We start from the raw sequence: 23,986 nt of genomic DNA on the forward strand, positions 1-23,986 counted from the left end.
ATTTGTGTTATCATTGAGATTATGAGTTATACCGGTATTGGTTATGAATTCTAGTATTATATCTGTGATGTTCAGATTGACAGAGTTATTCAAATTGTATTGTTATGCCGTCGAAACATCAGTTGATATAGATTGATCAGATTCAGTAATGATTTCAATTGATATTGTCATTGCCAGATTTGGGTATGGACAAATTGGAATACGAGACTTCGTCTTCGTCAGACCGAGAAGATAAAGGTATAAATAAATGTTGATTCGGGATTGCACAACTCGAGTTAGGTTTGACTTGAGTTTCCCAAAATCACATATTTTATGTTATTGCATTGATATTTGCAGATTATCAGATTGATATGTTTAGTCTATTGAATGATAGCAGAGCCAGAGTTTGGGTCTAGGGCAGAACCGCCGAGTCTTTCTCAGAACCGATAAGACTCTAGACTTACGGTGTATCGATGAGCTTTAGATGTAGATCGACGTCTATTGTAGATACTCGATACAGCATACCAAAGTCTAAATTTAGATCGGGATCCCTAGATTAGAAAAGAGTCCTAGATTTAGGTACAGATTTGTATCGTTTCATGTAGTCAGATTGGATGTATGTTTTTATGATTGTTTGTGCTTTTATATATGTTTTATATGATTGTATTAATACATTGTTTATACTGGGATATTTATATATCACCGGAGTTATCCGACTGTTGTCTTGTTTGTATGTGTGCATGACAACAGGTGGGACAAGATCAGGGTCAAGAAGATGATGAGAGAAGACGAGTTTAGAGTGGAGACTCCGGACTTGGACTAGAGATAGAGTTTAAACACTTAATAGTTAGTTGTTTAACCTGAGATGTAAATGAATTGTATGTTGTATCAGATTTATACTTTTATACTGATATGTATAGGAGTGTGTTTCCATTACGTTCCGCAATGTAAAAAAAAAAAAAATTTAGACTCTGTTTATCATAATAGTTTTAATTAGTCCCAATGACGATTAAAAAGATGATTAGCGTCCGGGTCCCCACAATAGCCAAAGCATTATCCAATTATTATCATCTCTACAAATGCTTCTTGGTCCTTGTTATTCTTTTATTTTGGATGAATATATCAAAATTGATCAATGAGACGATCAATATCAATAATATATGAAACACGAGAATGAATGCACTCTATAATTATGTAACAATATGCCATGTGGCCGGGAAAATATCAAGATCGTCCTATGTACATATATGCATAAAGGAGCAAAGGTCAATCAAAGATTATGATTGTCGTGACTGTGGTGGCGCAAATGGCGGTGGATAATTTGCAAATTTGTTTCACCAAATGCTTCTAATTTAATGATGGAAATTAAATAGCTATGACAAAATTACGGTACTTGAGAAATTATTAAATTGTATAGTCAAATTATATAACTGTCACAATAAATTTATCTAGTGCGGAAACATGGGTATATGGGTTATGTAAGGAAAAAGAACACAAATATACTCTTATCGTATTCCAAGAACTTATTATTTTGAAAGACAAAAAAAATTTGTTTGTTAGCTCAATAATCGTGGGCGGAAGCTTGTTGTCCACTGAATGGCTTTACGTCTAATTATCTTTTTGCTAAAGATGAATGTAGGTTGGTTTGCAAAGGAATTGAAAGGAAATTTCATAAATAAAAAACATTATTTGATTGAGGCTATATATATTTCAAATTACATGAACCGGCAAATCGAATCAATTCAAATTATCTTTTATTTTGGGCAAAAACTTGTGTGAGACGGTCTCACGGATCGTATTTGTGAGACACATCTTTTATTTGGGTCATCCATGAAAAAGTATTACTTTTTATGCTAAGAGTATTACTTTTTATTTTGAATATGGGTAGGGTTGATCCGTCTCACAGATTAAGATCCGTGAAACGGTCTCATATAAGACCCACTCTTTATTTTGATACGTGTGTAGCTCACAATGATAATAACTAAATCACTAGTCTCTGTGGGAGGAATATGAAATTGTTTTAAATTTACTAATTGATTAATTAGTGTACTTGTTAAAATAATCATAAACTTGAAAAACTATATATAAATTGGACTTTTTTAATTAATGTGTAAAATTTATTCACAAATGAAAGTGTAAATACAATACATAAGAACATATACACAAGTTGATGATACGAAGATTTTCAATTCCATATGTTCGGCATTAATAAGATAACACCTATAATGGTATAAAAATTTGTCAATATTATTGCTCCTAAGTCAGTGAAATATCCATTCAAAAAGATATTCATACTATTGTGTGGGACAAGTCGCAAGAAAACTAAAAAATATTATCATGTCTCACACGATTCTAACATCTTCCAATTTTAAACTTTTACAAAAGTGACCATCAAATTAATATCCTAAGATACAATTCACAATCATGCATGCCCGATGGTGTAACAGAAATGAATAAATTATAAGTTGAAAAATATTTCCGTAATATTAAAAATATAAATTTCACTTTTACCCACAAAAATCTAGTCTCGGGTCACTAGTAACGGATTCAGACTATCACATCCAATGGGCTGCGAAGCATGACAGCCATGCTTTCCTTCAACAGTTTTTATCAAGTATTTAATTTGTGGATTGAAAAAGGTATTACGGACTGGCCATGCTCCATTTGAAATGCATTAGAGAAATCTCACAATAAATTTTATAGTTTCATTAAGATGAAAATCAGAACCATGATAGTTGTTTGCTACCTTTAAGCAAGATATTTGAGATGTCACAAAGGCTAGGAAAGCAATAAAACAAGGATTTGTAAGGTACTTTACTTTCAACGGACAATCATTTTCATGAAACTAAAAAGAAACAAAGTTAAATAATCACCAAAATCGATATTGTCATCCATAAAATCAAATAATTCATAATCACCAAATTTTTGCAAGTGAAGTTTGAAGGCGTGACAGATTGTAGGAAATTCCAAAACAAATTAAGCTATACTATGGCTAGTAAATGAATCACATATAATAATCTGAATATGCCAATGAATACTTTAAAAAACAAAAGCGACTCCATGATTGAGCACCATCAATATTCACCACATATCGATATAAGTTTTAAAGACACGTCTATCGTCCATTCTTATAGAGTGTGTTTGGTTGGTGTGATTAACCAATGATAAATAAATAATCACACTTTTATCTAATGTTTGGTTCAACTTTTAAGATATATTATTAATCCTTTTGACTTGGTTTAAAATCTAATTTTATGTTTAATTGTTTGATTATTAATATAATAAATTAAGTGGGATAAATTATCATCACACCACAAATGACCTTTTTCTCTTTCTCTTATTTAAAACCCTACTCACACCATAAATTAATTTTAATAAATGTAAATTATAATTATAAATATTTAATTATCTATCAAATTATTTTAAAAATATTTATAATTATTTTAAAAAAACAATAATATTATAATTATTACTAAACTTTATTTAACATTAACATTCAAAATATTATTACTATTTTAATTATTAAAGTAATTGTATATTCACATATTTATTTCTAATAATATATTTAAATTAATTTTAATAAACGTAAATTATAATTACAAATATTTAATTAGCTATCCAATTATTTTAAGAATATATATTTAATTAGCATTTGGGGCATTTTGGTCATTGCAATAAAATTTACAAAATTAATCCATCATTTTAAAATTATACCAAACACCATGTTATTTATCTCCCATACTATTAGGCATAGTTTGGTACATATGATAGGATAAGCATGTGATATATAATATAAGGATAAGTTAAGGATAAATAAAATGTAGGATATTATATTTAATGTTTGGTATGATTTTAATAAGAGTGATTAAATTTATATATTAGATTATAATGACAAAATTAACCTTATCATAATAAATTTTATAATTTCAAAGTTGTTGCTTGAGTTCATATTTTTTATTTGTTCATGCGCCGATAGTGCTTGTATGATTTATTTATTTTTACCTAATTTTATATATTATATAATATGATAATTGAGCCCTTGATTTTGTGAGTCAAGTCAAATATCAATTTTTAATGTTAATCGAGTGATGCTAATAATTTTATTGAGATTTATAAAAATTATTTATATAATTATCTCGAATTCATTTATATAATTATCATATTATATAATATATAAAAATATTTATTTGATTTTAATTTCTACCTCTAGCATAGATTTATAAAAATCATTTATAAATTGAGGGTAATTAAGTCATTTGTAGTGTATTTTATCCTTAAATAAAAATTATCACACCTAATAGAAGTGATATTTTATCCTTCTAAAAAATTATTTATCAAGGGCCCATGATATTATCATGAGCTTTTTATAAATGTACCAAACATGGGATAAGGAGAATTATTTATCAATCCCTCCCTTATCACATGTAACAAACAATGCCTTAATCTATATATCTCATTTTTTAATCACTCTAATTATTAATCATTCACTTATCCTATCACACCAACCAAACACACCCATAGTCTATTGACATTATATGAGAAATGAAAGCACCAATCAATGACTTTAACTAAGGATTGTCCAATCAACAGGTGAAATTTGCTAAACTCATCTTAGAAAGGCAGAGTATTTGCTTATTAATACACAGTGTTCTAAATGGCGGTCGAGGCGGCCGCCTAGGCGGTAGGCGGCCCTCGACCGCACCGTCTATGCATGAAGCGGGTGTCGAGGCAGGTCGAAGCGGCGAGTAGGCGGGTCGAGGTGGCGAGCAGGCAGTCGAGGCGGGCGAGGCGGCGAGCAGGCGGGCGAGGCAGTAGTCAACAATTTTAAAAACCTAGTCAACAATTTTTAAAACTTAGTCAACAATTTTAAAAACCAAGTCAAAGTCAACTAATTTTAAATATTAAAACCCTAACACACCTCTTTCTTTATTTTATTTTATGTTTTCGCTCTCAACTCTCAACACCATAGTCCACACATGCCGCTGGCCCCCGCCGCGGGAAGTCAGAATATTTAGATTTTAGGTTAGGCATTGCATATTTATTATTTATCATACTTTTTTTTATAAGATTTGAGATTTTGTGATTTAAAAAATCAATTTTTTTCCTATTATTAATTTATTATTTTATAACATTAATTTTTTTCATTAGAATAACATTAATATGATGATGAATCTTTATTAATTACACATTATCTAGATGATATTATATTTTGTGCTTAAACATTATTTAATTACACATTTTACATAAAAATGATTATATTGTATGATTATTCATAAAAAATTACATAAAAATGATTATATTGTTTATCACCTCATTATATTCTCCAGAGAAGTGTTTTACACAATATATGATCATGACATGCTGGCCACTGGGGTCATTAGCCAAAGCAATAGCAGCAGGGCTCAGAGCAGACATTAGCAACGAAATTTGCTGCGGCTCGGTTAGCTTCTCTAATATCGTGTTCATTGCTTTAGCCCTGAAGAACCAACCGCACTCCATATAAAAATATACACGACAATAGCATCCGTAAAAACTTAAAAGTTCAAAAACGGGTTAATACACGTATGAGTTGACGCAAACATTGACGAGCTTAGACGGGAACTCTGTGAGGGCCAAAATGATCCTAGTCCTTTGTTCTTCATTGCAAAACACAAAAAGTTTCTCAAAAATTTGACTTAAGACTGATTTTTCATCAGCTCATATAAAAATTCCATTACTTTAGATAGAACAGTCTCAATTTCTCGCTCATTCATCCCCTCCAATTTCAACTTCAAAATATCACTCCATATCTGATCTCTTGCTAATGGGATAATTTTACCTCTCGAGTTTTCCAGAGTCCATTGTTGCTGCCTTTGGTTCAAATTTTTTTTATTGTACACACTAGATCTGGGACTACAAAAGTTATTTAATTTATGATCGTCAAAACTACCGGGTAATGAAAAATTGCCTTGTTCTGGAGAGGGTGAAAATGGCAAACCGAAATCGGCTTTTCTTGACAATTGTTGCTTGCCATGCAAGTAACAGAACTCATAACTGTGAGAAGCAGCATCAGGAAAATGTCGTCTGTCATGATACATCGATTTTAGCGGATGGTCACCTGCATCAAAGAACAGGCCACTACCATAAAAACCTGTTCTTTGCGGGCCCACAAGGAGATCTTGGCAGGCCCCAAGAAATGAAGACCCATTGGTCCCACCATTGTTACTACTGTGAGCCCAAGCCCGGAATGCAAGCTGTTGATTTTCTCCGAAAAACATCGTTAAAGGAAAAGAGTTAGCCGATGAAACGCCATTATGGGTAGCCAGAGGGCCAACAGACGACATCATTTGACCAGGAGATCGAAAATCTGGGGAGACGGTCAGGTTTGAAAAGGCTGATTCGATTGCAATATCGGAATTTGTGATCAAAGGATTCTGTGTGTGAGTTTCTGGGAAATGGGAGTGCAAGTATGGGTGGAGAAGATGATGTTCCGACGGCTGAGACGGCGGAGGATAAAGGTTTTGAGGGATTTTGCGCTCTATCTCCTCAACGAACCCAAGCGTATCTATGTGATACTCATAATTAGGAAGGGTTTTATTAGGGGGTTTTATTTAATAAAACGTAGAAAAACAGTAGACTCGGTATTTATCTAAAAAAATTGACCAGATATTTAAATGGGAAAGTAGCTCTTTTTAACCCTAAATTTAATTTATTTTTTATTTTTATTTAATTTGTTTTATTTTGTATTTTGATTCATTAATTATTCAAAGTTAGATGTATTTTTTAGATTTTTCGATTAACTTTGATTTTTATTTTTTAAAATTTTATTTGACCGTAGTGCTGACATAATATGATAACTTATTGATGCGTCTACCATCATGTTAATAATCAGTCATAAACTAAAATTTAGTGCATCAAAAACAAAATTTGACAAATTAGTTGGAAAAATTTAATTTCCCTAAATAATTAATTTTTAAGATATAAATAAAGTTACTTGAAAAGGTTCGAGACCCAAAAAACAACCATTTTTTGTCATTTGATGGAAAATTTATTTTTACCATGAAAATAACTAGATAAAACATTGATATATAACAGATTTTTAAGATTTATTCTGAAGATGGGAAAAAAAAATTATTTTATATTCTCCAACAATTTAACTTTTATTATATATTTGTGTAGCGCGATTTTATATTACAGTAATATATCATCATATTATAGCTAGCCCATTCAGTTATTGCATCAATCTACAATTAATTTCAGTCAAACATACAAATCTTACTCGTGTAATATACATCAATTATCGATTCAATTAAGCAACTGTCTCTTTAAAAAAAATTAGAATAACTTATAACAATTTAATTCGAATATGTTTATATCGTAACACAATTTAACTGTTGTTATTGATCGATTGGTATGTGGATTTTAGACAATTAATTATTGTTCTAAAATAATTATTACTATTTTTCAGTGTTTGTTTATAGATAGTTGACCGATCTCGATCGTTTAGCATGAATATTCTGATTTGTACTGAAAATTTAATCTAAATCGAGCTAAATCGATCATACACTGAAAATTTTTTACCATTTATGATCCAAAAATCTTATTAATTTAAAGATAATCGAAAGTTCTACCCGTTGAAATATTTGGTATATTTATTTTATTTTTTTTAAAAAAAAGGAGAAGACATGCAATAAAAGGGGAGTTGATTTGGTGAAGATTCTTGAAAATCGATTTTGCGCCAAAGTAAATATTGGACCAATATACTGATCGATCGTACGATATTCATTCATCAACACCTACGAGATATGTAAAAACTTTGAAAACTCCGTCACGATTTTATGTAAAAAATTCAAAAACTCTTTTTAGGTTGTGATCGATTGTATGATTTGTATAAAATAATTTGATTCGAGTAATTAATTGAAATTATATATCTTGATATATTGATATTCGTCCACAAATAAGTCCAAGAATTTAAATTTTCATCTGTTAAATCGGTTAAGATATATGCTATTATCGTTCAATTACTAAAAAAAAAATCATATGTTAGCAAAAAATGGAAACAATAGTATAACTTTCCACTTCCATGTACAAAGTATAGTAATGAGTTGTAGATACATGGCAAAAAAGTATATCATGTCTATTTTATCTAAATCTCATTAAAATCGATCCCAGCTACATGTATTTATGGTGTAATTAACTCACAATTCTTCGTTGATTTTGAATATGGTTCCTAAGTTCTAGTGTAAGCAAATGCATGGGAACCGAAGCAGGAAACGAGGTTGGTGCCGCGGAATACAAGATACACGATAAATGCTGCGTACGAGGATGCCCCCAAGCACACTATAATACCAAACAACAATCCATGAACCTCTGACATGAAAAAATCCACCAAAATGTATCCATTTATTGCTATTACCAGCGTAGACACACCCCAAGCTGTCCTCTGAAAAAACAAGATATTACTGGGAAAAATCAGTTTGCTTCATTCGTATATGATAAATGAGTGGTTTCAGCTAATTCTATAGGATCTAAATCTGTCGTTCTACCAAAATCTAACATGCAATTCAGATAGCCTTTTAAATGGTACGACAAGATAAGTGCAGTGTTTTGATTGTTGTACTTGTCCCGCATAAACAGCCATAAATAACAGAGATGAATGTAGTTTTTTGTTTTAACAAACTTAGCACGAGTCATTATAATATATGCCCTTGAGTAGAATTTGAATGCAAGTTCGAGCATGATGTTGCTTGAGCTTGACTCGACCATGACCAGAATCGTCAAATTTTTGTAATTGATGGCAATAATATTAACCAGAAAGCATACCTCCAAAACAGTTCCAATCTTGAACCCACCCATAATCTGTTCGTTTGACACCAAGTGGACAAGAGGTATAACTGCAAATGGTATTTGCATGGCCTGAAGCACATTAAGCCATTCATTTAAAACATCGAGCAACTCCTCCGAGCGATTAAAAACAATAGCCACAATAATAGTCGGCAAAATGGCACAACTTCTGGTGATCAATGATCTTAGCCATCTTTTCAGCTGCAGATTCAGAAAACCACCCATAATAAACTGTCCAGCATATGTCCCCGTAATGGTGCTGCTTTGTCCGGCTGCGAGAAGACCGACGCCCCAAATGTAAAGAATCGGAAACTTGCTGCTTCCGTATCTTTCTTGAAGGTATTCTCCAGCATTTACCAAACCTATCGTCCTAGCTTGTGAGGTACCATAGAATCCCTTTGCAAAAACTGTTGTGACTAACAAGTTTATGATAAACGAGACAAATACTGCTGTAAAGGACTCGTATGTGTAGTAGTTGAGGGCTTCTTGAACTCTCCCTTTCTTTTTCAAGTCAATCTTTCTAGACTGTACTAAAGCTGAATATAGGAAAACATTGTAAGGTGTTATGACGCAACCGATGATTCCAACGGCTTGTTGAACTGTCTTGGAGCCAAGCCTAGGTATCAAAATTCCTACAACGGGTCATTAGTTAGAAATGCGTTATTCGAACAAGTACAATGAAGAAAAATTTACAAGAAAATTGAGATACATGGAAGAGTGGAAGTGAAACCAGTACCTTCTATAAGTTCGTGGCCACTTGGTTTTGTGTTAACGAACATCCAGGCAAACGAGAACGCCATGCTTGAGATAAGCACAGCAAAAAAGGCTTCAAGCTTCCTGAATCCATAGTTTTCCAGAAGAAGGAAGATGAAACTGTACATGACAGTACCGCATCCATTAGATATAAAGAAGAAAAAAGCTGAATTTTGAATCTTCAAAGTGGTGGTATTACATATAAACCTTTTGAAGTAATGATGATTTCTTTGATTTTATAATCAGTTTGAAATAAAAGGGACCATAAATGCATTAAACCAACTTCGCAAGGCTATTTTATAGTCTATATATATATATTCATCACTGGCCTCTATACAAAATTCAGTTGTTTCAGTTCTGCGCTCATTTTCTTTGAATATACCAACCACCTAGTTATATCTTATCTCACTTTCTCATGCATAAATATGTATTACCGTATTAAACGTGCAACTATGGTCAATATGTTCAACCTTGGACTCCCAAAATATTTTGATATAGGTTCGATATATATTATATTCAAGAAAGAAACTAAATTATTGTGTTATTTCATCTAATTTATTAATCAAGGAGATAATGACAATAAAAACAGCAATGAATTAATTCAGGAAAAAAAACTTACCAATCGCAGGCAGTAATGAGAACACCTGCCCAAAGAGGGAACAGTCCTTTGCTAAGTATCCTTATAGCAATCGCACTGCCGATCACCTCCTGGATATCCGCCCCGATCAAAGCCACCTCAGCCATGAACCACAGCATCAGGCCCGCCCAGAAAGGGTACTCATCCCGACATATCTCGGCCAGATGCCGCCCTGTCGCGACCCCCAGTCTCAACGACAGTAACTGTATCAACAGCCCCATAACAGTTGCCCAAAACAGCAGCCATAGCAACGAATATCCCGCGATCGCGCCGGCCTGGAGATCACCCTCCAAATTCCCCGGATCAAGAAACGCGACGCTCATCAAGAACCCGGGACCCGTGAATTTCCAAAGCTTCTTCCAAGAAAAGGGAGGCACGGATGTGCCGGGAGACTCATCGAGCGGCGGCTCGATTTCGATGGCGTGTAAGAGGGTGTTTTCTTGTGATTCGTCGACGTGGGCTGGCGAGTGTGGTGTTGATGGGGTTGACGGCGGCAATAGGGGGTTGGAGTCGTGGTGTTCTGCATGACGGTGGTGGTGGTGGAGGGTGGTGGAAGAAGAAGAAGAAGAGGTCATTGGATGATTTGCATGGGAATATTGTATTGTTATTTTGCTCCCAAGTGCGGTGTCAAAGTGTGAGAATTTTAATGGAAATCTATGACATTGGCTTTTTTTAGGGGAGCTAACTGCTAAGCACAACGAGCTAGCCATTTTTTTAAATTTTACATTTTAAAATTAAGAATAATATTTTATGTGATTTTTTACAAATTAATTATTTTCACATTACATTTTTATTTTATTCTCAACTCCTTCAATTGCCCCATATATCACTTGTGGGATTTCTCCGGAAACATCATTGTTCATCAACTTTGTTAGTACCTTTGAAAGGTTACCTACGGACGTGTCCGTGGGAATCACACCCTCAAGAGGATTTGTATCAAAGGCAAGGAAGTTCAGCTGGGTGCTATTAGATAATAATTCAAGAAAACCAGATCCCTCTTTGTTAGATTTTACAATGTTATTGAAGCCTATGTTGTACATTCCAAGTTTTGGGAGGTTTCCTAGTCCAGGAGGTATAGTCCCCCCATGCAAACGGTTATTGACCATACGAATGATCTGTATGTTTGCGAGGTTCTGCAGGCACAAGGACCAAGGAATGGTCCCTGTGAATTTATTGATGCAAAAGTTGAATCCTAATAGGTTTGGCAATGTCAATCCAAAAGCCAAATATACAAGAGAAGAAGAGATGTATATGGAGGGAGAACAGTGCCAGAGATATTGTTAAATGTTAATGGTGAGATCAAGAACCGTCAAGTTGATAATACGGGACAAATCACTAGGTATCGGGCCGCTTAATCTATTAGTGCCTAAGTTCAAATACGCAAGATGAAATGTTTGCTAAGGATGATGGACGATCACCCGAAAGCTGGTTTCTTGCAAGATTCAGACTTGTAGCTGCATGAGTGTGCTGAGATCTTCAGGAATTTTCCCTGAAATCTGATTTTGCATTAAATCTACAACTCTTAGCTCTCTGCACTGGCCTAAATTTGAAGGTATGACGCCATCCAAACTGCTGAAACTCGCGTTCAAAGTTCGAAGGCAAAATAGGTTGCTCAGCTGATCAGGAAGTTTTCCTGTCAGCTGGTTGTTTTGCAACTCAAGCGACCTTAAAAACGATGGCCGGAAAGTTAAAGATCAATAACACGTTGGGCCAGTTTATTACAAGAAACTCTGCTCCAGTTACAAGGCGGCAGATTTTGTCCCGGAGTTGATAAGAGGATTTGGAACACTGGACTTCAATGAAATCAAGGCTTCTTTGTCTGTGATCAAGCTTAAAGGGGAAGATTCTAACATGGTAGACAGACCAATTAGGATCACAAATATAATTGGTTAAAGAAATTAAGGAAAGTAAGGCCTTATTTATAGAGTGAAGCATCGGTACAGAGTAATTGATGTCGATATAGCATCGCTACACATGGCACGTTGAAGAATTCTTTGGGGGCAATTTTCATACCTACTCTACGTTGAGAGAAAAATAGCATGATAAATGAAAGTATATGACAAGTTAAGAAATTAAGAAAAACTTTTTATTTTTTTAAAATATTTTTTAGAAAATTTATTTCATAATACGGACCACGTTAATTTCATTTTGGTTCTCCTAATAATCTATAAAATGTTGAAATACAATACTGTAGGATAATTAATGATCAAACTCAACACACGATCCATTTGTTTTAACCAACGAGTCATCCATGTATAACTTTCTTGTTGAAAATATGTTAAAATATACGCATATAGTTATGTAATACAACCCATTCCGACCACCCAACAATTACTTAACTTAAAATTTGTTTCAAAAAAAAAAATTCCTTAAAATTATATTAGATAGTAATTATTTCAGTACTTATTCCCAATTCATAATTTACAAGTTTGTAAAATGCATGGAGTGATACTATAAAAAGTGATTCTTAACTTTTTATTATTTTTTTCTCTCTAGTTTTTGCTTAATTTAATTGAAATCTAAAAATATGTTAAAAAATGATTTTGGATAGAATAACTTATTATTAAACACTACACATTTTTTATTTTCAAAACGTTACTCACATGTTCATAATCTAGAAATTTAAAACCAAAAAATGTTGCTAACACTCCATAAGTACCGCCCAAATCTCTTTTAAATCAAGGAACATCGCTCTCGGTTCAGTTTGTTTACAGACAAGCAAATGAAGAAGCTCATGCCCTGGCCCGAGCGGCTCATTTATATGCTAGTCCTTCTACTTATTTTGAGATTCCGCATTGCTTGATTAAACATTAATTAGACGAGGGTTGTAGTTTTTTACATGTTTGATGAAATTTCTTTCAAAAAAAATAATAAAAAGAAAGCATAAATCATGACGCCAATAAATGAAAAAAATTAACATCTTTTAGAAAACATCATATTTTAATTTTAATATAAATGAGATTAAGCTTACCAAAAGAACCGTTTGTGAATTGAAATGTGAACCGGGAGGGAAACTCATTTCCAAATGCTCCAATTTCAAAACTTTTTGCACAGTCTGAAAATCAAATCAAATCAAAGCTCCTTTTTCAGTTTCGTTTCGAACCGCGCTCACTTTAATATTTTTCAAAACCCTATCGAAGAGCGGTTCTAATTGAAGCTTATATACTGAAACCCTTGAGCTCAACTTGCTCACTGTCACAGCCATTTTCTTGAATCCCCCATTTTTAAGGATTCTTAAATTCTTAAATTAAAATGGCCGACCAAGAAAACTGCGTCAGGGTCACGCGCTTGGCGGCTAAGAAGCGAGCGGCGACGGAGTCTGCGCAGGAGCATAACAAGAAGAAGAGGGTTGTTTTGGGTGAGATTCAGAATGTTGCGTCTTCACACGGTGTGGGTTTGGAGAAAAAAATGAAGTGCGACGATGCAAAGAAAAAGAAGGAAGTTAAGCCTAAAAGGGATGCGAATAATAGTAAATCGGGTTCGAAGGACACTTTAGATGTGAAGGAAGATTATGATTATTGGATTGATGTGGTTGCTGGATCTGATGACCCGCAGATGTGTGGAGCCTATGTTTCTGATATATATGGTTATCTTCATAATATGGAGGTGAGCCTGATTTAGATTTATTACTGTGTTTTCTTTTTATTTGGGATTTAGTGACTACAGTTCCTTGTTTTGTTGAATGCAATTGCAGCTAATTTGAGTTATTTAAGTTTATCTTAATTGATAAATGTATTGGGTTTGATTTGATGATGAGGTTATTTGAGTCTAAAAGTGAACGAATGTGCTAAGCCTAAATGTGGAGAAGTGGGTTTTAGGCCTTTAGCTTTCCTTTTCTGCTTAAATGGTGCTGTTGATTATATTTGTTTTTAATTTTGATAAAGTTGAACTTTGCTTTAATTGTTGCAGATGAGTGCCCTTAAAATATCGCAGTTGTAGCTATAAAAGTTGGCTGTTGGATCTCATATTGATTGCTTGTGTTGATTCTTCACATATCACCTGAAATTTGTAGTTTGGGATATTAAATTGGATTGGTGTTTTTTTTTATCTAGATGGAGGCCGAGAGAAGGCCACTTGCAGATTACTTGGAAAAGATTCAGAAGGATATTACGGCAAACATGAGAGGGATTTTAATAGATTGGTTGGTGGAGGTTGCAGAAGAGTACAAGCTTGTTTCGGATTCGTTGTATCTAACTGTTTCCTACATCGATAGATTCTTATCTACCAATGCTATTAACAGACAAAAACTTCAGCTTCTTGGTGTTTCTTCAATGCTCATAGCTTCGTAAGAACCTCATGATTGACACCGAATATTTTCTTTAGAATACCAGTGTCCATGTTTCGCTGACAAGTTTTTGTATTCTCTGGTGATTTATAGAAAATACGAAGAGATTACTCCTCCACACGTGGAAGATTTTTGTTATATAACTGATAACACATACACCAAACAAGATGTCGTGATGATGGAGGCCGATGTACTCAAATCCCTTAAATTTGAAATGGGCAACCCTAACGTTAAGACATTTCTCAGGTAGAGGTCTGTTAAGGTTTATCACGTCCAGTTTTCTTAGACATTTTCTTGATTCATTTGGCTAAATTTCTTTCCCTTCTGTAATTGGTGTTTCAGAAGATTCACCAGGATTGCTCAAGAAGATTACAAGGTAAATTTTCGTTAACATCTGAGTCCCCACATGCTAGGTGTTTTGTTAACTTTCCGATCGTTGATATTTAATTATTCTTACTTCTACACTGCCTTATGCAGGATTCCAGTCTGCAAGTGGAATTCTTAGGATACTACCTTGCGGAGTTAAGTTTGCTGGATTACGAATGTATTAAATTCTTGCCTTCTTTGATAGCTGCTTCTGTCATATTCCTTGCAAGATTTACGCTCCAACCTAATCAACATCCATGGGTAAATTCCAAAAGGTTTTGAATCGGTTTTACTTATTTGTCTGTGCGATCATTTCTAATGACCTTAACTGTCGTTTGATTTTCTACAGAATTTGGCTCTGCAATGTCACTCGAGATACAAGGCTATGGATTTGAAAGAATGTGTTAGTATCCTTCATGACTTGCAATTGAGTAAAAAGGGTGGTTCTTTGGTTGCAGTGAGGGAGAAATACAATCAACACAAGGTTAAATACTAAACACTCATGTTTTCTGGGTTCTGCTTTCATGTATATTATTCTAACCCTGGGATTGTATTTGAAAAATCGTTTCATTGTGCAACAGTTCAAGTGTGTCTCAACATTATCTTCGCCTTTGGAGATACCGGAGTCCTTTTTTGAAGGCATCAACGTCATCTGAACTTTGAAGAAATAGAATTTTTGAACCCTCGAAATCCAGGAAATTGTACATAAAAACTTTCAAGATTGCCAGTTTGGTTGGTTATTTTTCTGGGCTTCGGTATAGGGTTACTTTAGATTACTTATCTCCATTACTTAAATGGGCAACTTTTGAAGATTTTCCTACATTAGTTGTAATCACTTCATAATTTTCATTCTTATGTAGATTTTAAGCGAATAGTCAGACTATATATGCGCACTTAGATTTATGTTTTGAATTTTAATGTAGCAAATGTTAACCAAAACAAGATTAGTGATATGTATTTGTTAAAAATTGGATTATTTTATTTTTTTTTAAAAAGTTCAAATTGCTCCAATATATTCCTTCAAAGTTCAAACACCAGTAAATCCTTGTCTGTCATCGCGTAACTAACTATAGTAGCAATATATCGAAAAACATATTAAGAAAAATTTATAGCAGTAAATATCATTAATAAATCAGACATGTAATAGAGAATATATCATAATCTGATACTTACGTATGCTCTTTCTCTATTATTGACAAGTTTTATTGCAAAAGTTTAATAAATTTAACAAGGATTCGAATACATCTAGGGTGACAATTATAAAACTTTCAACTCCTAAAAGTATATACAATAATATTTCTCAATCATTTTTTATAATACAAAATCATTTTTATACAATCTGAAACAATTAAATGAGTTAAAAAAATACTTCATCTTTGCTCTTGGTTGGTCAAAATTTGCCGAGAATTTAACTAGGGCTTAGAATGGGGGAGTTTCTAGTGTTCAGGTTAGCTGGAAAATCCACATTTGACTTGTATATGGGACCAGTGGCTGCGAGAGAGAAGAGACAAATTTACAACCCCAAAACGAATTTCGCAGGCAACTAAACTAGTTCGATATTCTTCAACATTCTAAAGGGTATCAAAGATTGAACAGAACCTAGACCAACGGCCTACATCAATGTCAGTGTCACCAAAACCTATCACATACATCTTAAAACAGTGCAAAATAATCTTCTAATTTCTACATTCGGAAATCCAAGACACAAACCACATTGTTTGCGAAACAGGCTGCAATCTTATCACCCTCCTTGTTCCAGCAAACTTCAAAGATTCCTCCATTCCCAGTGAACGTTTTCACTATCTTGGCTTCCTTCACAGACCATATGTGCAAGCATTTATCCAATGATCCACTAGCCAAATACTCGCCATTCGGGCTAAATGCAACGGAATAAACAGGATCCCTGTAGTTGGATTGGTGGGCATTAGAGTGAGTAGAAGAATTGAACAATAGCTCTATATTCAATGAAATCGAGAACACCAGAAGAGCTCTGTAATGTGTGTTCTCTTTTTGGGTTTTTTAGTTCATCAGGTTCAAAGTCTTAATTATCATAGCAAACTGAATTAAAGCAAAGTCGTGGTTCGAATGTGAGTAGATGATAAGCACGAGACAACACTTAAATGGTTTTATGTAAAATTTAGACATATTTTCATGGTTTATGTAAAATTTATCTAGGTGCCATACCTGTGGCCATTTAAGTTGTGGAGAAGACGCCCAACATCCACTTCCCAAAGCTTTATCGTTGAATCAAAGGAGGCACTGCAGATGCAAGGGAGTATAAGATAATAGTCTATAAGAAAAAAAATACAAAAGTGAACTGCGTATTGAGTTAATTAAAATATGTACGAACTGGCCATAATTTGCAGATTGCTTGATATGGCACAAAAATCGCCCATCGTGTTTGGTGAAATCTGGGAAAATGACCTAACAATCCCATACAATCAAGAGGTCTGCGATCGTGGTTGAACAAGGACTGCAGATTATGGTCTTAGTTTATTCATATTCATTGCTAATCTTTGTCCCATCATTTATCCTCCAGCCTTACTGAATACCCATCTTAAAGTGACCCTTTAACCTTCCTCCCTTTTTTCCTTTTAGTTTCGCAAAGTCTTCATATTGTATAAACCATACAACCTCACAATCAAATAACATTGTGTAATCACTCAATCGTCAGAGGCAAGAACAGTCACCTGGCTAGCACCAGTTGCCGATTAGGGTGGTTGGTCCCAGCTCCTGTTGGACTCCATCGGACAGTGTATATCTCCTGTGAAAATAGTACGTACATGTCCATAAAGCAGATTTACAGATTGCAGAACAAAGGAGACGATGGACGAGATTCTTGTCATACCTTGGCATGTTCCTTCAGATCAAGCAAGCAGGAGTCCTGTTTCATGGTCCATATCTGCATTATAATCAGCCAGTTGTCACCCCATTGTATGCTAGCATTAAGAGAGAATGAATAGATGAATAAAATGTGCTCAGTGAGATACAGTCTCTACAGTCCTTTTTTGGCCAATTGTGAGGGAACAGTACATAAATAATCACACTAAAACACATAGTGCATCTGACCTTTGCTGTAGAATCATCAGAGCACGAAGCCAGTAGGGAGCCAGAGGGGTCCCACTTGATAGCATTCACTTCACCCTAAAATAGAACATGAGAATATTAAAGTAAAATAAGTAAAACGTATTCAAGCATGCATTCTTTTCATACAATAAAGCTTCAATTATGAGGCACATAGATATTTTGAGACAAATATCAACTTACATAAGGTTTACAGATTAGCATTATTAGCTACAAAGCTGGCAGAAAATGACAAATTTTGTGCAAATTCTGGTACATTATCGTGGAAATTATTGAAATAATGTAGAAACAGAAATAAACCTGATGGCCAGAGAAAGTTTTGATTGGTCGGTTCTCTCCAACTTTGCAAACATATATCATGCTATCAGTGGAGCAGGTTGCAAATGAAGTGTTGTTTCGCCAATCAACATCAAGGGCAGGAGCTGCAACATAAACACATGTAATAGCTGTATGATGTGACCAAAGACACAAAATATAGAAAAAATGACATGCATAAAGCAAACCTTTAAAATAAGAAGGAACGAAGAGTTAAAAACCTGAGTGAAACTCAAACTGTTGTTTCCATTCTCCGGTCTTGACATCCCATACAATTGCAGTTTTATCAACACTTCCACTGAGAAGATAATCCCCTTTCTTGTTCCACTTTAAGGAGAAAATCGGCCCTTTATGTTTATTTAATGTACTGATCAACTCCCCTAGACACAAACCATGTGAGCGCATTATGCATATTTAGAGATGAATACGGACCCAAGCACTCACAATGTAAACAGCACTTTAGATGAATATATATAACTAGGAAATAATTGGTTGTTGCACTCTTGATTTGTAGCTTACTCAAGTTGAAATTGGAAAATAGCAGAAAAAAAATTCCACTCCCAAAATAGCCTCATATCATTGTTTGATGGTCTTCCAATTTCCCAAGTGAAAAATGGGAAGGCGCCTTTTATCCTACTTCCCCACTTTGACACTGAAATTCAAACCCACCAGTATGGCTTCTTAGTTTCCTCAGAAATAGCAAAACATTCCCATCTTGTTGCTAACCACCACCACCTTCCTTTTTCTTCTTGTGGTGGTGGTAGGAGTGGGGCATCGAGATGCTATGACCTTGTTGAATCCAAGACCTTTCCCAAAAGATGTAGTGAATTATCATTTTCAACGAAAAGGTTAACAGCTTACCACCAGCAACTTATTTTAAACTACAGACTCTGATTCAATATCATTCACCGGCTTTTCACTAACAAGACAGAGTCAAGTCAAAAGTCCAAAATCTTGGACATTTTGTAAAAAAAATGAGCTGGAAAGAGAATGGTAGCATGATATGAACTCCAATTTATTCATCTTGAACAATCCACGACGTAGCAGAAGCACCTCACAGTTTCAAGGCATTATCCTATCAATTTGAACATGAAGAGCTACATTCTAGTTTTGTTCATCTTTAAGGTTGCTTTGCCACTGAACTGACAGGATATAGAGCATTACAAGTCAAACTGTCAAAATCCATTCTAACTTTTATGGCAAAATCTCTCTTTCTTCAAACTTTTATTCGGCTTTCATATTTGTTGCATTAATTACTATTTTGTTCAAGTAGTCCCTGTTATATTAGCAATCAATCTTGAAATACTCTTCAAGCTATAGATATATAGATTAAGAGCATAAAATAACTTTTATTACTTCAAATATGTAAGGCAATCGTACTGAGACGCTAAAAAAATCTGTAAAGAAATCGTACTGAGATGCTAAATAATTCTAAAATTACAGATCTCCATGGATTCTCCCACATTCATCATGAACCACATAGTCATCATAAATACTTAAACTAAAGGTGCTTAGTAATCGCAAAACTGAGGGAAATATTTGAACTAGTTTCAACTTATAAAGGGCGTGCTTTTTTAACATCTTGAAGCACAAACGAAAAATTTGAAGCCCAGTATGCTCCTAAATTATGATTATGATTTGAGTGATTCAAAAACTCCTATCATTTCCAGAGGTAACCGAGTTCAATCGGAACATCACAAGCTTTACAGAGGGAAAATTTTAGATCAACCATATAAATTACGCTTACCATCTCTACTCCATATTCTTGCTTGACCATCGTATGAACCAGTAGCAAGTAGTGCACCATCAACCTATATAAAAACAAGCCAAAGTAGAAGGAAACATTGATAATCATGTAGAACAAGAAACATATATGTGCCCGTCCCCTGATTGTCTGAGTTATCATACAAAGGAAGGAACAAATTTTAGAAATTTTTACAATGAGAAAACACTAAGAAGTATCAACAAAATGGAATAACTCACATTCCAATCAAGTGTGGTCACATCCTTGCTTTTCTCATTTGTTCTACCCTTGAAATGCCTCAGAACAACATTATGCGGCCCATTTTGCATATTAGAGCTAGATGGCCCATCAATGGTCCAAATCCTAGCTGTCGAATCTCCAGACCTATAAAAAAGAATAATAATAAAGGTTCGATTCACAGGAAATGAATTCATAGGAAGCTATACATAATTATTCATCAAATAAGTATACTTGGTGTTTTGCTCACCCTGAAGCAAGAAATGGCCCAACTGGGTTCCATGCACATGCAAAAACCTGTGAAACAAACAAGTGCATTAGCAACACATTGCGAAGGAAAAAACAAGATAGTTCATCACAATTCCTCTGCAATAAACTGCAGGCCATAAAATCAAACAATGATTGATGAAGATTTATGATATATGATCAAACCTCAGAAGTATGGCCTTGCAGAACGGTAACATCACTGCTTGATATTTCGGAGGAAAAGGAATCTACACTCGCGCAAATATCCATAGGTTCTGGACCTATTTACCATCAATGAACAAATAGAGTAAGTCTTTTAAACAAATCATGAAGAATAGCAAGAACAAAAGCACTACAAGATGAACATGCGATTTTCCAGTTTATCTAGAAGATTACAGAGCCATCTTCAGCATAAATGAGCACATATGTAGCAAGTAAAACAAAATCTGACGGTATATTACCTGTATCAGTTGCATTCCCCTCAAGTCTGCCGTTAACCTCATCTCCAGAAGGATTTGCAACACTGGCACCCTCCAATGGCTTTTCCTTCTCTTTACCTGTTGCTTTCTCCTTTTCTTTCTCTATCTTCTCTTTTTCCCTCTGTTGTTTTTCATTATCCTTTTCTTTAGCAAGCTCCTTTTCTTTTTCCATGGGAATTCCATGGCCATGCTCCCGCCCATTTTCAGTTATGTCTTTCTCCTTTCCCTTGGACTTTTCTTTCCGCTTAGCTTCTTTCTTCTCTTTCACGATCTTTTGAAGTTCATGTACATCTTTGGTTATAAGATCCAGTGGGTTTAGGAACTGAAAATCTTCATCCGTATCTAAATCATCCTGGGGTGAAACAACTATCTAACAGTTAACATTTTCAAAAGTAAAAAAAAAAGTAGGCTAACTAACCTCAATTAAGAATGCTTACATTACCAAAGTTTGCTTCTAGTTCAAGATATTGGATTCCTTTCTGAATAAATGTAACAAGTGCACCGGGTGGAACAAGATTTCCATCAATAGTACTCTTGTTGATCCCTGCCTCATATCCTAAAGCAAAAGCAGAATGGGCAAACCCTGACAAATAGGGCAAGCATTAAACATAACCAAATCGTAGGGATTTGGTGCCATCAGAACTTGAGTGGTGGAAGGTGTGAAAATCTGAATATCTTCAAATTTTCATTAGGTGGCAAAACGAAATGAATTTAGCCTCCTTCAATTTTCCAAAACTGTTAAGCATGTCATAACTCATTTAAGAGCGTTGTGTGATTCCATTAAAGTAAGACCACAACTATCATTTCTTGGATCAATAAACCAAGTCTATAAGTTGCATACATCTGGGCATCTCCAACCACTAGCTACATGCTATATGGTTGATTGACCTAATTATCACTCTGTTTGGCCTTGTAACAGAAGCATATGATCCTGTATAATTAAGGAAAAGAAACGGAGTTGCCAAATTCCTTTCTATTTATTCTGTTTCTTTCCTTCCCCAACAATTCTTGAATTTTTGGACCACAGCAAGCTCGGAAATGATGACATCGGATAGATCTCTATCACGATCAAGTATTGGTGTTTTTTGGAGGATCGATATAGCAAATCTCCCAAAGCATTAATAATATCAATAATCTACAATTGACAGAAGATTATTTATATTTAGTGGGCACAACACTTTTACTTTTATTTTGTAACTCTTGCCAAAACTCCAATGTTCTAATTAACAGTGATGATTACAAATAAACAAAATTATCCGCATATTTCAAGATAAAGATGTGACCTTTATAATATATCACAAAGAATCATTCTCATTCAACCTTTTTGGGGTACTAGATAGATGAGAACCGTTCAAAAAGCTTGTCCCAAAAGCAGGAGCACAAGGGAGACAACACAATCAATAGTTCTATATTTTAACAGTCCAATGTGTTAGCCGAATATCAAAAAAATTATATGCCTGGAATTAATAACCAAGACATGCATATACAAGCTGATCTGGTATTAGGCAACAAAAGGGCACCCAAGACCAATTTTACGAACAATAGAAGTGGTTTTTGAAATTATGGTTTCAAATTTGCAAACCCTAGTTGTGAATTCATATCGAACAGCTTGTACCAAAATCTAGAACTCCAATGGTCGTTTATTTTAAAAAGGGTGAATCAAAATCTTGTCCCCTACAATATCCTGTTGATGCTTTCTTCTACAATATTCTGGTGATGCTTTCTTCTATCATTTACTTTATTTTGCAAGAGCGAGCAGTAATTCTAAATAATCCATAACGACAACAACACAATCTTTTCAAGAAGGAACTGTCATGCCCATTTGCATCAATTCCAGCCAGAGAAACTTGAAACCTCCAAAGTTAGCGAGGATGGCAGTACAAGCGCATACCAAACAATTCACTCTCCGGGGCTGGGAAAATTTAATCAATATAAACTCTGAAACTTGTATTGTGTCAAAATAAATTGGAAAATTCTCAATTCGAGCGGAAACACAAGGCCAATCTTACTCGCATTATATTCATAATTGACAGTTAAAACCGGATTTCATCATTTATTGAAAGTCAATAAACAAGTGAATCGAAAATCTAAAACCCAGTACCCTTCCCTTCCCCACTGAAACAATAGAAAGCAAGAAATTTGGGTGAAAAAATTTAAACCACGAGACCCAAAATATACAAACGTAAAAAGGAGAGAAAGGGAAAAAAAACCTGATTCGTTAAGGTAACGGAAGATGAGGTAATTCAGCTCCGACGAGGTCAAGGATATCATTGTCTCAAATTCACCGTCCGCATGAAACAATTCTCCTCCGGTGGGAGCAATGAGAGGAAAGGGGCCTTTGCGATTTCGGAATTGATTTCACTCACTAATCACTGAGGCAAATTAGGAGATATAGTTACTAGTATCAAATGACTAAAATGTCCTTACCTAGAATAAAAAATAAATTATTTATGTAAATAGACAATATATATAGTTTTGATATCTCGTAACTCATTGTACAGATTTATGCAAATATCGATGTGTTAACACTTATATCTATTGGATGTATTCAAACATAAAAAAAATTATATATCAAATAAATGAGTATCATCTTATAAATATACGATGAATATATATAATATAAAACTGTATATAATTTACATAATATAAACATGATAAAATTCTTTAATAATGAGGTCTGCCATATGTTATTTTATATTTCAAAATATCCTAATTACTTTAATATAGATATAATACAATTAATTTTGATATTTCATACATTTTATCTAGCAAGTATGTGTAATAGTATTACTGGTTAATAAATTAGTTAGTAAAATATATTCTCTGACTATTGTGAGTAGTTCTTATTTTTGTTAGATAAGTAATCAAATAAATAAATGATTAGTAAATTATTTTAGAAAAATGTAATAATTATAATTTGAAATGGTCATAGTTTTCCTAAGATGCCTTTTTTTATAATATAATATAGATAACTAGATATATAATAAAAGATTTCTCTTTATTTTGTTATTTTAATCAAATTATATCAACTGCAAAAT

General features: G+C 34.0%; 3 protein-coding genes across 3 annotated transcripts; 1 reads left to right on the top strand and 2 right to left on the bottom strand.

Annotated features, from left to right (window-relative positions):
* Nucleotides 1-8,042: 8,042 nt before the first annotated feature.
* LOC140807673 (metal transporter Nramp3.2-like) lies at nucleotides 8,043-10,805 on the bottom strand. Its single transcript, XM_073164622.1, has 4 exons — nucleotides 10,175-10,805; nucleotides 9,539-9,675; nucleotides 8,782-9,434; nucleotides 8,043-8,401 (listed from the first exon to the last, which is right to left on the bottom strand). The coding sequence occupies exons 1-4, from the start codon at nucleotides 10,765-10,767 to the stop codon at nucleotides 8,189-8,191; spliced, it is 1,596 nt and encodes a 531-aa protein (XP_073020723.1). The 5' UTR covers nucleotides 10,768-10,805; the 3' UTR covers nucleotides 8,043-8,188.
* A 2,389-nt stretch (nucleotides 10,806-13,194) lies between these two features.
* LOC140806558 (putative cyclin-A3-1) lies at nucleotides 13,195-15,772 on the top strand. Its single transcript, XM_073163106.1, has 7 exons — nucleotides 13,195-13,798; nucleotides 14,245-14,477; nucleotides 14,571-14,723; nucleotides 14,820-14,853; nucleotides 14,955-15,104; nucleotides 15,193-15,327; nucleotides 15,425-15,772. Exons 1-7 carry the CDS (start codon nucleotides 13,445-13,447, stop codon nucleotides 15,497-15,499), a joined length of 1,134 nt encoding a protein of 377 aa, XP_073019207.1. The 5' UTR covers nucleotides 13,195-13,444; the 3' UTR covers nucleotides 15,500-15,772.
* Nucleotides 15,773-16,349: 577 nt separating this feature from the next.
* Nucleotides 16,350-23,328, bottom strand: LOC140806557 (WD40 repeat-containing protein HOS15-like). The gene is made up of 14 exons (XM_073163105.1): nucleotides 23,159-23,328; nucleotides 21,386-21,531; nucleotides 20,931-21,300; nucleotides 20,656-20,750; nucleotides 20,474-20,520; nucleotides 20,226-20,370; nucleotides 19,990-20,053; nucleotides 18,464-18,622; nucleotides 18,228-18,349; nucleotides 17,913-17,987; nucleotides 17,692-17,745; nucleotides 17,534-17,607; nucleotides 17,028-17,102; nucleotides 16,350-16,746 (listed from the first exon to the last, which is right to left on the bottom strand). The coding sequence occupies exons 1-14, from the start codon at nucleotides 23,217-23,219 to the stop codon at nucleotides 16,527-16,529; spliced, it is 1,707 nt and encodes a 568-aa protein (XP_073019206.1). The 5' UTR covers nucleotides 23,220-23,328; the 3' UTR covers nucleotides 16,350-16,526.
* Nucleotides 23,329-23,986: the final 658 nt, after the last annotated feature.

This window comes from Primulina eburnea, chromosome 12 (assembly GCF_022965805.1).
Source record: "Primulina eburnea isolate SZY01 chromosome 12, ASM2296580v1, whole genome shotgun sequence".
NCBI classification, from domain to species: domain Eukaryota; kingdom Viridiplantae; phylum Streptophyta; class Magnoliopsida; order Lamiales; family Gesneriaceae; genus Primulina; species Primulina eburnea.